The 15917-nt window shown below is 35.3% G+C and overlaps 1 protein-coding gene across 1 annotated transcript in view; it reads right to left on the bottom strand.

Annotated features, from left to right (window-relative positions):
* Positions 1–15917, bottom strand: part of ITFG1 (integrin alpha FG-GAP repeat containing 1) — a 286044-nt gene that overhangs the window by 40918 nt on the left and 229209 nt on the right. Inside the window, exon 14 of the mRNA XM_041766923.1 lies at positions 1477–1555. Coding sequence (XP_041622857.1) covers positions 1477–1555 — 79 coding nt within the window. The remainder of the gene's footprint in view (positions 1–1476; positions 1556–15917) is intronic.

Here is a 15917-nt window from a genome sequence, read left to right as displayed (position 1 = left end):
GCAATTCTTTCAAAATACAGATGAATTAAAATTGTTAATATTTTAATTTAATTTTTTTAAATAAGATTTGATTTATTTGTCAGAGAGAGAGAGCGAGCGAGCACAAACAGAGGGAGCAACAGAGGGAGCTCCCAAGCAGGGAGCCCGATGCAGGACTTGATCCCAGGACCCTGGGATCATGCCCTAGCCAAAGTTAGATGCTTAATCATCTGAGCCACCCACATGCCCAAAATTATTAGTATTTTAGATAGCATTTTTCATTAATAATTGACCAGTGAGCTAAGCTTTTGGTTTTAGGTATGCTGGCCTTGCCTAAGTTATGCTTACTTCATTAAATAAGTAACTTCATCTTTCTTCTCCTGTCTGGAACACCTTACCTAGCACTGAAATTATCTATATCTAAAATTCAAAAGTAATTAATTGATACAAGATAAAACCAGCGAGTCCCAGAACTTTTTTGTAGTTTGATATGTATATGAATTAAAACATAAATAAATTGTTCAAATTGTCTATATGTCCTTATTTAAGTTTCCTTGACTAACAATGGTATATTAAAGTATTTGATTTTAGTTGTGTTTGTCAATTTCTCCTTGAATTTAATTAAACTGCTTTTGTTTTATGGAATGTTTCTGTGCTGAAGCAGTATTATGATTGAGTCTTACATGTGTACAAATAGCTAAAAAGGAAACTCACTGTGGCATATTTGATTTATGTAAGGTATTATATAAAACAAGAATGGCCTATAATGAATTCTTTCTTTTTTAGCTTTCTTATGTGCATAAAAATGGAGGAGTAACAGCAATTTTGCTTATATTTCTTCATGGTTAGGACTCTAGGAGTCTCACAGTAGCCTATTAATATGTTAGGGTTCGTTTTCTTACTTAAAGAGTTGAAAGTAGAACAGTTGTATTTACTGTGACTTGGACCGCATTTCAGTCAGCTATCATCTATCAAAAGCAGGCATCCTTTGTTTAGTTTTATTTCTTTTTTGTTTTTATTGCATTTCCTTTTATTATTTATTCAAGTATATAAGAACTACAAGTTTTTCTTTATAATCATTTATTAAAAAACCTCTATGTAACATTTAAGCTACTGTTTCATGTATGAAAAAACTAGAATTTGTCTAGGTTGTAGATTGGATTCCTAATTTTTACTTCTTCTAAGAGTAGCTTTGTTAACTACTTTACCACTTCGCACTTTGCTCAAGATAACTCTGGTAATTTCTCCCAAGCTTTCTGTTACTTCAACTGAAACACAGGATAATGATTTGGCTCCATCACAATAGGGATATATGAGGAATGAATGTTAATATATTTGCCATGAGGACCTTTTTGTAATCTACTAATATGCAAAAGACTATAACAGAAAAAGTGAAGATTTTATAAAGCATGTGAAAACATGATAATTTTTGTCATCCATGACAATATATTGATTAAAGGTGCTTTTGTGCACTACGGATATTTTATCTAGTCTTACCTGAACCATTTTTCAGATATCCATTTGCATCCACAGTTGTATACATGATGTAAGGTCCAGGCTGATTTACTCCAAAGGGCTGCAATGAAAAAGGAATAGTTAAGCCTAGGAATGTAAGCGAATTATTTGAAATTTTAGGCAAATCTATTACAAATAAAGTAAAACATTCTTATATATAATTGTTAATAGATGGCAGTTACTAGAGAACATTTCCATAAATAGAATAACCTGTTAACTATTCAAGAGAAAACCTCTGTTAGTAGAAACACTTTAAATGTATACAATTAGCTTTAAATGGTAAACATTTTAAATGACTTGATAGTTGCATTTATATAGTTCATTAATCTTATTATATATTTCTAAGATCTATTAATCTTCTTTATTATATAAATATTTTAAGCACAATTTTTCTTTACTACTTTTGGTTCTACCCAAAATGGAACTAGAGTTTTATTTATGACATTTCTGTTGATTCTAGCATTGCTTTTCCCTTCTGGGATGGATAGGCATAGTTTATATTTTCCCTGTAAATATCAAAATGAATAAAATCTACCCATAACAATTATAATAGAATGAAAAATATCAATGAGTAGCTCCACCACATTTATTCTCTTGCCCTAGACTTAGAGAGTACATTATTTTCCAGGCAAGGAAAACAGAGTCTAGTTACAATGGTGAAGTTTGTCTCCAATTTATATATTCCTATTTCTGGAACATTCCTCACACCTTGATGCAATGACTTATTCTCTTTAGATATCAAGACTAATTGAATAGGGTATAAAGACCATTGTCTGCAATGGGTGTCATAACAAGTAACAAGTAACATATCATAAAATGCTCAAAAAATTCTTTGAACACTTCACAGAATTAAAAATTCTACTGTTCTCCCTGGTGAAGTAGGGAAAAGTTACAAAGACATGTAGATAGTCTAATGATGTGCTAGAAATGATTTTCCTCCAGGATGAAAGGCAAGAAATTAAATTAATTTCATTGATATAATAATTACTTGATTGATATTTTAAGAACATTAGAAGTCCATTGGCTTTGAGTGACCATGATAAGACATATTGTTCTTTTTTTTTTTTTAAGATTTTATTTATTTATTCATGAGAGACACAGAAAGAGAGAGAGAGAGAGAGAGAGACAGGCAGAGGGAAAAGCAGGCTCCATGTAGGGAGCCTGACATGGGACTTGATCCTGGCGCTAAACCGCTGAGCCACCCGGGCTTGCCCTGTTTTTTTTTTTTTTTAAGGTTTTATATATTTATTCATGAGAGACACACAGAGAGAGGCAGAGACATAGGCAGAGAGAGAAGCAGGCTCTTCGCAGGAACCCGATGTGGGACTTGGTCCCAGATTCTGGGATCATACCCTGAGTCAAAGGCAGACGCTCAACTGCTGAACCACCCAGGCGTCCCAAAACATATTGTTCTAAGAATGGAATTACTCAAGATATAACTGAATAAAGATTCATGAAGAATATCACACAAATTTATAACAAAAATTTATCAATGAAGTATTTTTATGTAGAAAAAAGATTATTACATTTTGTACAACATACTACTTCAGTGAAAGAATTACCAAGGTTCTTTATCTATATCCCTATTTTGTAGATGGGCAAGAGAGAATATTGATCTTTAGATATGCATAGTTTTAAAGGAAACCACAGATAAATTACATAGGAGTTATGCTGTGGAATTATCTTCTTCATAAAATTATTCCTTTTTTCCTTTATTGTTTTGTCATTTATGCAAATATGTTAAAACATATTTGGTAATGCCTATTTTAACTTTTATGTAAATGAAACCATACTGTATGTATCTTTCTATGACTTGCTTTTTTTTTTTTTCAAAGATTTTATTTATTTATTCATGAGAGAGAGAGAGAGAGAGAGAGGGAGAGAAAGGCAGAGGCACAGAAGGGAGAAGCACAGAGGGAGAAGCAGGCTCCATGCAGGGAGCCTGATGTGGGACTTGATCCTGGGTCTCCAGGATCACGCCCTGGGCTGGAGGTGGTGCTAAACTGCTGACCCACCCAGGCTGCCCTATGACTTGCTTTTTAAAATAGATTTTTTTGAGACACATCCATGATTAAGTATGAAGCTGTATAATTGATTTTCTTTTTTTTTTATTTTTTAAATATTATTTATTTATTTATTTATTCATAGAGATGCAGAGAGAGAGAGAGAGAGACAGAGACACAGGCAGAGGAAGAAGCAGGCTCCATGCAGAGAGCCCGATGTGGGACTCGATCCAGGGTCTCCAGGATCACGCCCTGGGCTGCAGGCGGTGCTAAATCGCTGCGCCACCAGGGCTGCCCTGTATAGTTGATTTTCATTGCTACAGAGTATGCTATTGTATGATTATAGCATAAATATTTTTCATTCTTTTGACTGACACAAAAAATACATTTTTTTGCCACGATAAACATGGCATCCTAATGCACAAGTGCTAATGTTTATTAGCATTAATAAGCATCCTCTGGGAGTTACATACCCAGAGGTAGAACTGTAAAGTCAAAGGATATATTCATGCATCTTTAAGTGTACTACATAGTGTCAATTTTTAAAAAGTTTTTATTTAAATTCCAGTTAGTTAACATATAGTGTAGTATTAGTTTTCAGTGTACAATATAGTAACTCAACACTTCCATACATCACCTAGTGCTTATCACAAGTATACTCCTTAATTCCCCATCACCTATTTCACCCATCCCTTGATCCACCTCCCGTCTGGCCACCATCAGTTTGTTCTCTGCAGTTAAGAGTCTGATTCTTGGGATCCCTGGGTGGCGCAGCAGTTTGGCGCCTGCCTTTGGCCCAGGCCTCGATCCTGGAGACCCGGGATCGAGTCCCACGTCGGGCTCCCTGCATGGAGCCTGTCTCTGCCTCTCTCTCTCTCTCTCTCTCTCTCTGTGACTATCATAAATAAAAAATTAAAAAAAAAAAAGTTTAAAAAAAAAGAGTCTGATTCTTGGTTTGCCTTTCTCATTCTCTTCCCCACCCTCTGCTCCTTTGTTTTATTTTTAAGTTCCACATATGAAATCATGGTATTTGTCTTTTTCTGATTCACTTATTTCTCTTACCATAATACTCTCTAGCTCTATCCATGTCATTGCAAATGGCAAGATTATGATTTTTTAATGGCAGAGTAACATTCCCTATAATACACACACACACACACACACACCCCCCCCATACCAACTCCCCTCCACCTACAATATAGGGTTAGAGTTAGGGCCAGGGTTAGGGTATGTTCCTGATGTCTTGCAGTTCAGAGACTTCCACATAGGGCTAGGTTTAGGGGTTAGGGGTTAGGTATTAGGGTTAGGACTTGCATGAGGCTAGGTCCCTGGTTCTGTAGTTCAGCTACCTTTCCAGGGAATAAAACCCCAGACTTCTGCTGGGGTGAGAATCGACATGGGAGTCATCTACCCAGCTGCGGCAACCAGGGGATCTGAGGCTCTAAATACTCTTTAAAAAAAAAAAAAAAGATTTTATTTATTTATTCATGAGAGACAGAGAGAGAGAGAGAGAGAGAGAGAGGCAGAGGGAGAAGCAGGCTCCATGCAGTGAGCCTGATGTGGGAGTCGATCCCGGGACTCCAGGATCACGCCCTGGACCAACAGCAGGCGCTAAACCATTGAGCCACCCAGAGATCCCCTAAATACTCTTTAAAAATATATTCAGTTGTTCCTTTTTTTTTCTTTTCCCCCATGTTGAAAGGTAGCAATTTCATTATTATTATTAAGTTTAATTTAAATTCCAGTTAGTTAACATGCCATGTATAATGTACATTGTTCCATACAACACCAGGTGCTCACACAAGTAGTGCTAATTTTTTTCTTAAGTGGTAATACCAGTTTATACTCCTACTAGCTAAATGTTGCTTCATATGCTTAGCAACAAACATTGCTAATGTGGTATACAGTTCTTAATATAAATTATTTCATCTCTCCTAGGTTTGTTTCTTTGGAATAGGGTATGACCTTTAATACTTTAAACTTGTTTGATTCCAGTGACGCTTGAAGTAATATTTATGAGGCTACATTTATCACTGTGTTACAACCTCAAATTTACTTTATTATCCACAATCTAGTCTATGTACTAGATGATTGGTATCGTGAACTATAAGCAGTGTTTTCAGTGAACTTTCCCAAATGTATTCTTGACTATTTTTTTGTATTTCACACTTGAAGAATTTCATACTATTGTCCACTTTATCTTATTTTACAGATTTATTTAGGCAAGTTTTTCTCTCTTGCCCTATATTCATTTAAAAAATAAGTTGCCAGCCTGTCCTGATTATGAGTCTTAAAGCTAAAGTTCACTTCTCACCATGGACCAGTCACTTGGATATTTAAAGACAATGTCTATAAATCCAGATTTGATTCTTCCACACAGTAGTTCTCAAGAGTGTGGTGCAAGGATCCTTGGGGGTCCCAAAATACTACTGTAAAAAGCATGGGTAGTCAGCAGTGGCACTAAAACTATGGTTATTCAGACTTGGCTATTTCAATTTAGCCAACATTTTCTTGAAAATAAAGTGGTTTTATCACTTTTAGGAAAATGATTGATAGTATTTGTGGCTAATGATAAAATTTCAGCTTCTAAATGAAAATTGGAACTTTAGAAGACTTGTAAGACTGTGAGCCTGACAAACTAAAAACTTAAAAACTTTTTTGGTGATATTAACAAGTATGATTAAAAAAAACTGTATAATGAAGTTTGTTAATATTGGGAAGATCTGCATAATCCGGTAAACCAGTATTTTCCAGATGATCAATGCATGTTACTAAACCATGCATGAATAAAAGAACATTCAAAGTATAGGATAGACCATTGGATTTTAAAGTAATAGAGTAGGGAAGAATCATTTCTAGATTAGAAATGATACAGTTAGATGGTACAGTAAGGACCTCAAAAATCTCCTTCATAAAAATCAGACAATACTGGCAAAAATCTTGTCAAAATAAACTTTTTCAGGACTCTGGAAATCAACCAAAGGCAAGAATCTGAGAGTATCTCTTCAAGAAAAGAACTGAATATCAGTAAGAATAGTGTACTTTGCTGTGTTTTAATTTGCCCTATTCCTATAATCCTTTCCCTAGCCTTGAAATAGTCTTGAGAACCAAGAGCTGTGCAAGTAGGGTAGCTGTGAAAATGTAAAGCCTAGCAGCTAGTGGATGGGCTGGCAGAACAGGTTGGGAGCTCCCCAAAGCCTCATCCCCAGAGAACTGTCACTATTTGATGTGTTTGGCAGCTTCCTGACAAGCTCTATACTCCGTATTTATCTTTATTTGGCAAGACTGAGAGCTTATTCTGTATGGACAGCCTTATCAAACTGGAACATTTGTTAAAAACAATCATTAGCAATTCTTTATATCAGTTTGGGCTAGTGAGAAGTTGAACAAATTTTAAAAGGAAAAATGTGAACGAGATGTTCAAAGATGAGCTTTGAAAAACTCTGACACATTCCTGGAGATTTGGAAGGCCATACACATGTGAAACACTGTTTCCAGACCAAAGACCCGAAAAGACCCTAATCTCTAATGTCTCATTAAGGAAACATCTATGCAATCACATCTGACCATAAGGCTAACTTGAGTAGGGACTTCAATGGCTATGCACAATAGAGAATAGAGACTTTAGAGTATTAATCCAGGAAAATCACTGAAAAAACAGCATTAACAACACAACAACAAACAGCAACAACAAGCCTAGAGGAGAGAATTCCAAGATTAACACATTATTATTATAAAATGTCTTTTTTTAAACGAAAAATTATGATACAAACAGGAAAGTTTGGTTCATAAATAGGGGGAAAAAAAAAAGAAGCAGGCAAAAGAAATTGTCCCCAAGGAAGCCTAGATATTTGACTTACTAGGCAGAGATTTTAAATCAGCTCTTATAAATACATTCAAAGAACTAAGAAAGTCATGTCTAAAGAGCTAAACAGAGCTACGAAAACAGTGTTTTGCCAAAAGAGTATCAATAAAGAGATAGAAATCACACAAATTCTAGAGTACAGTAACTGAAATGAAAAATCACTAGGGAGGCTCAATAACAGATTTAAATTGGCAGAAAAAAGAATCAAACTTGAAGCTATGTCAATTCAGATTATCCAGTCTGAGGGAGAAAAAGAAAAATGAGGAAGGAACATTAAAAAAAAAAAAAAAAAAGAACAGAACCCTCAGTGACATATTGAATATTGAAGCACTACCAAGAATACCAACAATAATAGGGGTTCCAAACTAGAGGAGAGAGAAAAACTGGCAAAAAAGAATGTGATGCATGAAACTGCCTAAATTAAACACACTAACCTGCACATCCAAAAGCTCAACAAATTCCAAATAGGATGAACTTGAAGAGATCTACACTAGGATGCATCCTAGTCAAACTGATAAAAGTCAAAGAATTTTAAATTCAGCAAGAGATAACCCATCATATACAAGGGAATCTCAATAAAATAACAGCTGATTTTTCATGAGAAACCAAGGAGGCAAGAAGACAGTAGGATGATATATTCCAAATGTGAAAGAAAAAAGATTGGTCAGCCAAGAAGTTTAAAATTCAGCAAAAAATATCCTTCAAGAATGAAAGGGAAATTAACACATTGCGAGGTAAAAACTGAGAGAATTAGTTATTAACACACCTAACAGGAAATACTAAAGGGAGTTTTTCTGGCTGAACTGAAAGTCCATTAGACAGAAACTCAAATCCACACAAGAAGTACTAGTAAAGGTGACTCCAAGTAAATATACTAGATGGCATAAATATATTTTTGTGTGTGGCTTTTTTCCTTCTATCTAATCGTATATAATTGCATAAATCAATTAAGAGAACATGTTGTCAGGATCATAATGCATGAAGATGTAATTTGTATGACAATAGAAATGCAAAAGGGGGGTATAAACTGAGGGAGGAATATTGGAGTAAAGTTTTTTTATGCTATTGACATTAAGTTGGTATTAATGTGAACTAGATTGTTTCTAAGATAGAAAGTAATTCTGAGGGATCCCTGGGTGGCGCAGCGGTTTGGCGCCTGCCTTTGGCCCAAGGCGTGATCCTGGAGACCCGGGATTGAATCCCATGTTAGGCTCCCGGTGCATTGAGCCTGCTTCTCCCTCTGCCTATGTCTCTGCCTCTCTCTCTCTCTCTTTCTCTCTCTCTCTCTCTGTGTGACTATCATAAATAAATAAAAAATAAATAAAAAAAAGAAAGTAATTCTGAGAGAAACCTCTAAGAAAATAATTTTTTAAAAAAGATTTTATTTATTCATTCATGAGAGACACAGAAAGAGAGGGAGGCAGAGACACAACACAGGAAGAGGGAGAAGCAGGCTCCATACAGAGAACCCAATGTGGGACTCGATCCCGGGTCTCCAGGATCACGCCGGCTGAAGGTGGCGCTAAACCGCTGAGCTACCTGGGCTGCCCAGAAAGTAACTTTTAAAAAGAGTGTAAGAAACAAAGGAATTGAAATCATATCCTAGAAAACATGTAACATAAAAGAAAGCAGTAATGGTGCAACAGAGGAAAGAGAAAAGACATAAGACATACAGAAAAAAATAACAGATATAAATCCTCCTTTATCAAGTTATATTAAATGTAAATGGATTAAAACCCTGCTATCACAAGGCAGAAATTAGCAGAATGGATAGAACAATATGATTCAACCAAATGCTATCTACAAAAGACATGCTTTAAATTCAAAGACAACAAATAGGTTGAAAGTAAAAGCATGGAAAAGATATACCATTAAAATAGTAACCTAATAAGAGCTGGAGTGGCCAAACTAACATCAGACAAAAATTGTTACATTAACTTTAAGACAAAAATTGTTACTAGAGACAAAAAGGACATTTTGTAATGTTAAAAGTGTCAATCCATCAAGAAACTGCAACAATTATAAATGCACCTAAAAACAGAGTTCTACAATACATGAAGAATTGATGGAAGAAAGAAATAACAACAATGGTTGGATACTGTTCTAATTATTATATACCAGTTTCATTAACGTATAGAACAATGAGGCAGAAGATCAACAAGGAAATAGATGACAATGCTATAAATCAATTAGACCTACCAGATATGTTTAGAACACCGCACCCACCTCTGGCAGAATGCATATACTTGTCAAGCGCACATCATTCTCCAGGGAGACCCATATAATAGACCATAAAGCAAGCCCGAATAAATCTAAGTTCACAAATGTGTGGAAGTTAAACAACAGACTTCTAAATAACCAGGGGGCAATGTAACAGTAGGAAAAATTCATTGATATGGTTTCAAATTCCACATTACAAGTAACCTTTAAATAACTGCCACTTGTTCAGTTTTGGTATAGCATTATTATCTGAACAGGAAATGAAGCATTCCTGTTTTCTACTATATATCTGTGAGAGGTTAAATTTTTTTTCATGTATTTCAACCAAAACAAAAAACTGAATGCAAAAAGAGAATCTTCTATCTTCTATTATTCCAGATACTAGAGATCTGAATTAAATGTAAAACAGTGCCACTCTTCACTAATTTTTTAATTTGGAAAGTATAGTTATTTTTCATAAAATACAGGTTATATTAACATATAATAGGTTTTTATTTTTAAATGAATTAATTAGAAACATTAACAATTATTTGTCTTAATTTCAAATAGAGTAATATTGATAGACATAAAGAAAAAAACTCTTTGGGCCTCAGACCAAGAAGTTTAAGAGCCACTGCTCTATACTATACACATAACGAGTATATATTTTCAAATCCTACTTTGCCTTCCTCAATTGAAATGATATGACTGATACCAACGCCTATAAGTCTTCTTGGTGTCTTACTCCATGTCATACCATTACATGTTTCAGAATTTTTTTCCTTAAGATAGTGCCATTTAGCATTTGTATGAATGTTCATAACAAAATGTACTAAAAATGACCATGCTTACACTGACTGCCAAGACAGCTGGAATAACTTTTAACCTGTGTTTCTTCTAATACAATAGAGGTGCTAGGATTATTGCTATATCTTTAATATCTTTTACATACCTGGTTTATATTAATGCTGGTCCAAAGAAAAATTTCAATTTTTATAAATTTATAATTTGGGGAGTGCTTATTTGTATTATAAAGGAATTTTCAATTTAAGAGGATTAAGAATTTCTGAAATAATGCTAGTTCACAAAAGTATTTATGCACATATTGTAAATTCCTTTATGTGAGATCTGAAAAGCTAATATGCCAGGAGTCCAAACTATGGGAATATTAACCAGCAATGATGACGATAACACAGCTGTGAGTTTCCTATTAATTTCTTTCTCACACTTCCTCTGAAATAGATTTTTGCTGTGTTATGGACTGTTTGTCCACCCAAAATCTGTACGTAGAAGGACCAACCCCTAATCTGATGATATCTGGAAAGTAATTAGGGTTAGAGAGGTCATGAGTATGGAACCCTTGAGACACCACAGAGCTGATATCTCACTCTCTCCATGTGCTTGAACCTAGGAAAGGCCATCTGAGAACAAAGCAAGAACGTGACCCTTGACAAGCCAGGAAAAGAGCCTTCATCGGAACCTGACCATACTGGTGAGTAAAATTATTTTGGTTAAAACCAGAAATATTTATCAAGTTTGCCTTCTGGTATTCTTTACTGCATTGTAGGATTCTAAAACTATATGAATAGTTCATTTGCAAGCATATATATGTTTGGAATGAAATTCCACTTTTGAATATATGTATGTAATTGTTGTGTGAGACAAAGTTGGCCTTTAGTAAATCCCTTTTCTAAAAGTCCAGTGCTGTGGTCCTCCAGCTTTAGAAAGTATTGGAATAATTTGCATTGAAAATACAGATTCATTGGCTGCATCCCCACATGTTCTTATTTCATATATATGGGTGAGGCCTGGGGATGTACATTTCTTAAAATTCCCAGAGATGCTGATGCCAGGAGGTTAGGGACCTCTTACTAAGACCCTACATTTTATATACTTTATAAAAATTGGCAGCTAATGAGAGTATGTTGTGTAACCTAAACCTTTGTTTAATGATTGCATTTGATTGAATACGAGAGAATAAAACCATTGATTCAGCTGGATGCACAAAAAACAATGTTAGAAACACGTCTTATTCCTTTCAATAGCTTGTAGTGGTGCAGAAAATTGTTTTCTTTAGTAGCAATGCACCTTTCTTAACCAATACAAGTTTTGCAAAGGAGTAAAATGAGGGTTCACAGAATGGAAATTTCACAGACTTGAAAGGCGGTTGGAGAGGCTCAAGTTGGGAATCATTAAACTTTCTGAATTTGTGATACAATCTGCAATATTTAGATTTACGTTAAGTTATTTAGCTCTAAGAAGTATGACCTGAAAGTAAAATAGCATGACCTTTTCCTTTTATTTTTTTATTATTATTATTATTTTTTGCAACCTTTTCCTTTTAAAGGCAAACTTAAGGCTGTCTATCAGATAGGTATATAAGTGAAGTGTAGGATCCTGTTGGAATACCTGTGGGAGTAGAATTCCCTTGACAAGCAAAGAAGCAAGTGGAATATGTCAGCAAATATGGATATTTTAGCATTAAATAACCTTTATTAAATTTGCAAATTTTATTTTGCAAATGATTTAAATTCAGAGAAAGAGAATAATCATGAAGAGGGGAGTACTTTTACCTTGAGCAATAAATACAGAGTATTTCAAATGAGAAAAGTCTGTAGTTTATGTCGTGTTACAGAAGACAGTTTAAAATGATTTGGAGGGAACATCTCTGAAAAGGCAAATATTTGATCAAATGGATATTTAGGGTGCTAGCTTAAAAAGTTTAGGTGTATTGGTCAGAACATTTAGCAAATCAGAGAAAGAAGTATCTTTTACTTTCTATTGTTGTTATTCTAGCTTAGGGGTCCACAAACTTTTCAATTACATTGAACATAATTTTTGTTCAATTCTAATGTTTAGAATGTTTTTCATATACATATGATAAGAAAAAGGTACTTACTATTAATGGGAATATGTTTAGTAATGTATGAAGTAAGCAGTCTCTTTAAAATTCCTATATTAAATGAATAATTATGGAGTTCTTCACCATTTCATGAGAGTTTCTTCCTTTTCATAGTGAAACATCTAAGCTCTTGAGTCAAACAGAAAAGGGTATAGGTTTTTGTGGGTTTTTTTTCCCCTGGTTTCGAAGTGGTGGAAGCAGGCTGAGTCAGGATCTAGGAATGGATCTGCTGATGCTTTTGTAGGTCCTTGGTTTCATTTGAATTTTCCAGGTACACTTTTAAGGATGTAACCTGAGGTAGGTGGTACAGTAATCTTAGTTGTCTAAGTGCAAAGAGTTCTTGCTTAATGAAATAAATGCATACTAGAGTTTCTATGAAATGAACTGTTTCTCTGATTTTTTTCCCCCACAGAATGTACACTGAAGTCAACGATCCCCATGACACATTCCCATGGAGACCCAATATCCAGGATTAGCAAGAATACAGTGTATTAAATGTCTTTTTTTGGGGATCCCTGGGTGGTGCAGCGGTTTGGCGCCTGCCTTTGGCCCAGGGTGCGATCCTGGAGACCCGGGATCGAATCCCACATTGGGCTCCCGGTGCATGGAGCCTGCTTCTCCCTCTGCCTATGTCTCTGCCTCTCTCTCTCTCACTGTTCGCCTATCATAAATAAATTAAAAAAAATTAAAAAAAAATAAATGTCTTTTTTTGAGTTGCCTACTTTCTTCAAAGATGCTCCTGATTTGTTTTTGCTATAGATATTTGATTTCCTAAATAATTCAAATCCATTCTCCTCTCTCATTTACTCTATCAGTCTCTCTCCCATCCCCACAGTTTTTAATTATTTGAAGTAGGCATGTTCTCCTAGTTATAAGGGCTCCTAACATTGGGTACTTTAATTTTGAAGTGCTCATCATTCTTGTAATTATTCATATGTCCTTGGATTGTGAATTCCATGAAGTTGGGCACAATTTCTGATTTGTTCACTGCTACATGCCCCTGTGTTACAGCAGAACCTGGATCATGAAGGAGTGATGTGGTTTTATAATGCAAGTCACAAGAACTTACCTCTTAGCAGCCCCAGGGTCTAGAGTCATGTCAACAGTAGGCATTAAATAAATGATGGTTGATACCTTTGCACATACTATTTTCCTCTATTTGGACTGCCCTCTTTCTGTTTCTGTACCTACTAAAATCCTAGTACTTCAAGACTCAAGTCATGGTCACCATGGCAGATTCTACAGGTTGTCCATTTTACCACTCCAGGGGTACCACTGACATAGACTGTGATGTGAATGGTAGCCTCTAGAGTTGTGCAATATAAAGGCCCCTCCCAGCTCAAATGTCTCCTCCTAGTAGGCTTTGCTGAATATAGACTGTGATCTCCATGAGGGCAGTGATTTTTGTCTCATCTAGCCCCTAGAGCAGAAAGTGAATATTTACTCAATACATGGATATCTCCTCAGTCGTAAAGAATTATTTGTCCTCTATGTCCTTCTCCTTGCTTCCAGTTTGGCAACTTTTTTGTGTGGAGTGCCTCATGATATGACCTAGTTCCAGTGATTCTGAACCTTCTGTTTTATACTGGAATGTGAGGGTTTTAGATAGCCTGTAATTCTAAGACTGAAGGTATTATGCCACATCCACACATAGGCAGATCAGTTCTCTGTATAAATTTCTGGAAATTGGGGTGCCTGGGTGGCTCAGCTGGTTAAGCATCTGATTCTTGATTTTGGCTCAGGTCATGATCTCAGGGTTGGGCTGAGCTCTGTGCTGAGTGTGGAGCCTGTGTAAGATTCTCTTTCCATCTCCTTCTGCTCCTTTCCCTCCTTCCTCTCTAATAAAAAAAATTCTGGAAATTGTGCATAACCATGTTTTAATATGGCCTGAAAGTTTCACCTTAGGGTGTGGTACATGCAGTTTTGGTCACAAACCATAGTTTGAGTACTTTTTTGAAAGTAAAGGCTCTGGAAACATGGATAGGAAAGAAGCCCTAATGGAGGACAGTTATACTCAGAGGCTGCCAGCTCAGCCTCAAACATAAGGTACACCATGAAGCATTGATGGCTTGAATTGTATGAAAGGGTGGTGCCCCAGGTTCTGAAGATTTGGGTGAAGGAAAGGACTAGGCCATATGCTTGTGTGACCAAACTTTGTGTTTTCAGTAGAGGTATACGGGAATGTGATTTTATGTTCTGTGTATTTTGGGGTGTCAGTTCATACAGGAGCATTTGTTCTCTTACATTCACTGCAAAGCCCAAGGATCTACCCATACTTTCCTAGACACACCTCACTTAATAGGAAATTTATACAATGATGTTCTGTGTTGGGCTGAAAAAGTGGTCAAGCAATCATCCAGTGTAGAACCCAGGGTAAGCATCGCCAAAAGATGGTCCTTGTAGCCAATATGGCCTGCATCCTGTTTATATAGTTTTACTAGAACACAGCTATATTCATTGTTTACATATTATCTATGGCTGCTCTCACTCTAGAGCTGAGTAGATGAGATAAGGACCATGTGACCCAAAGAGATGAAACTATTTACTCTGACCTTTTACAGTTTGCCATCTTCTAATTTTTACATACTATATATATAGCTAAGGACTATATTTGGGTCATTTTTCTTGTTCTATAATGTGTCTTATCGATGCAGTGCAGTTTAGGTGTTGTATTATACAGTACCTTATGCCTTGTTGACTTACATAAAATCAGGTTTCAAATACACCATTTTTCTTTGTAGATTATCTTTTTCAGTAGCCTAGACAAACCTTGGGTTTTTATGTCAGTGTTAAGTACCTGATTATCTAAGGATTTGTTTCAAGGTCTTGGTTCCTACAATGGAGACCTAGTATATTCTACATCATTGGCTCTGGATAGTAAAACTGGAAGAAGTTATAAAACATATTATGTTACATGAAAATCAATATTTGGCTTATGCAATAAAATTTATGATTCTAAAATATTAGAAAAGGGGCTGACTTACAGTATGAACTTTATTTTTTCTCAAAGGCAATTGTTTACCTTGTTTGTGTTCTTTACAAACATGGATTTTTTTCCTTATCTTCATTAGTATTAACTGTATTGCCCAATTTAGTCAATATTGAATTTTTATATTGTTTCTTATTTATTTCTTCATATTAAATTCAATAAATTATTTTCTTTGTTTATTTTCCTGTTAAAACTGCAAGGTATTTTCCCTTTGTAAAGGACCATAAAGGGACATTAAATGCAGAAAATGTTTATGTCATTTTTTTTCTGTCTTTGGTACCAGAACATGATATCACCAATGTCAAGTGTAATAAGAAAAAGGTGAATACTTAGAATTAAGGGTAGAATAATATTTTAAAGATATTAAATAAATCTGTTGTGATACCTAATATTCATTGTAGCAAAGGCTAGATAGAGAGGTAAAATAGTACCAAGTCAGGTAAGTTGCTTAATCAAAATAAAGGC

Source organism: Vulpes lagopus, chromosome 8 (assembly GCF_018345385.1).
Source record: "Vulpes lagopus strain Blue_001 chromosome 8, ASM1834538v1, whole genome shotgun sequence".
In the NCBI taxonomy this organism is placed as follows: domain Eukaryota; kingdom Metazoa; phylum Chordata; class Mammalia; order Carnivora; family Canidae; genus Vulpes; species Vulpes lagopus.
This window is presented reverse-complemented; position numbering and strand designations above follow the sequence as displayed.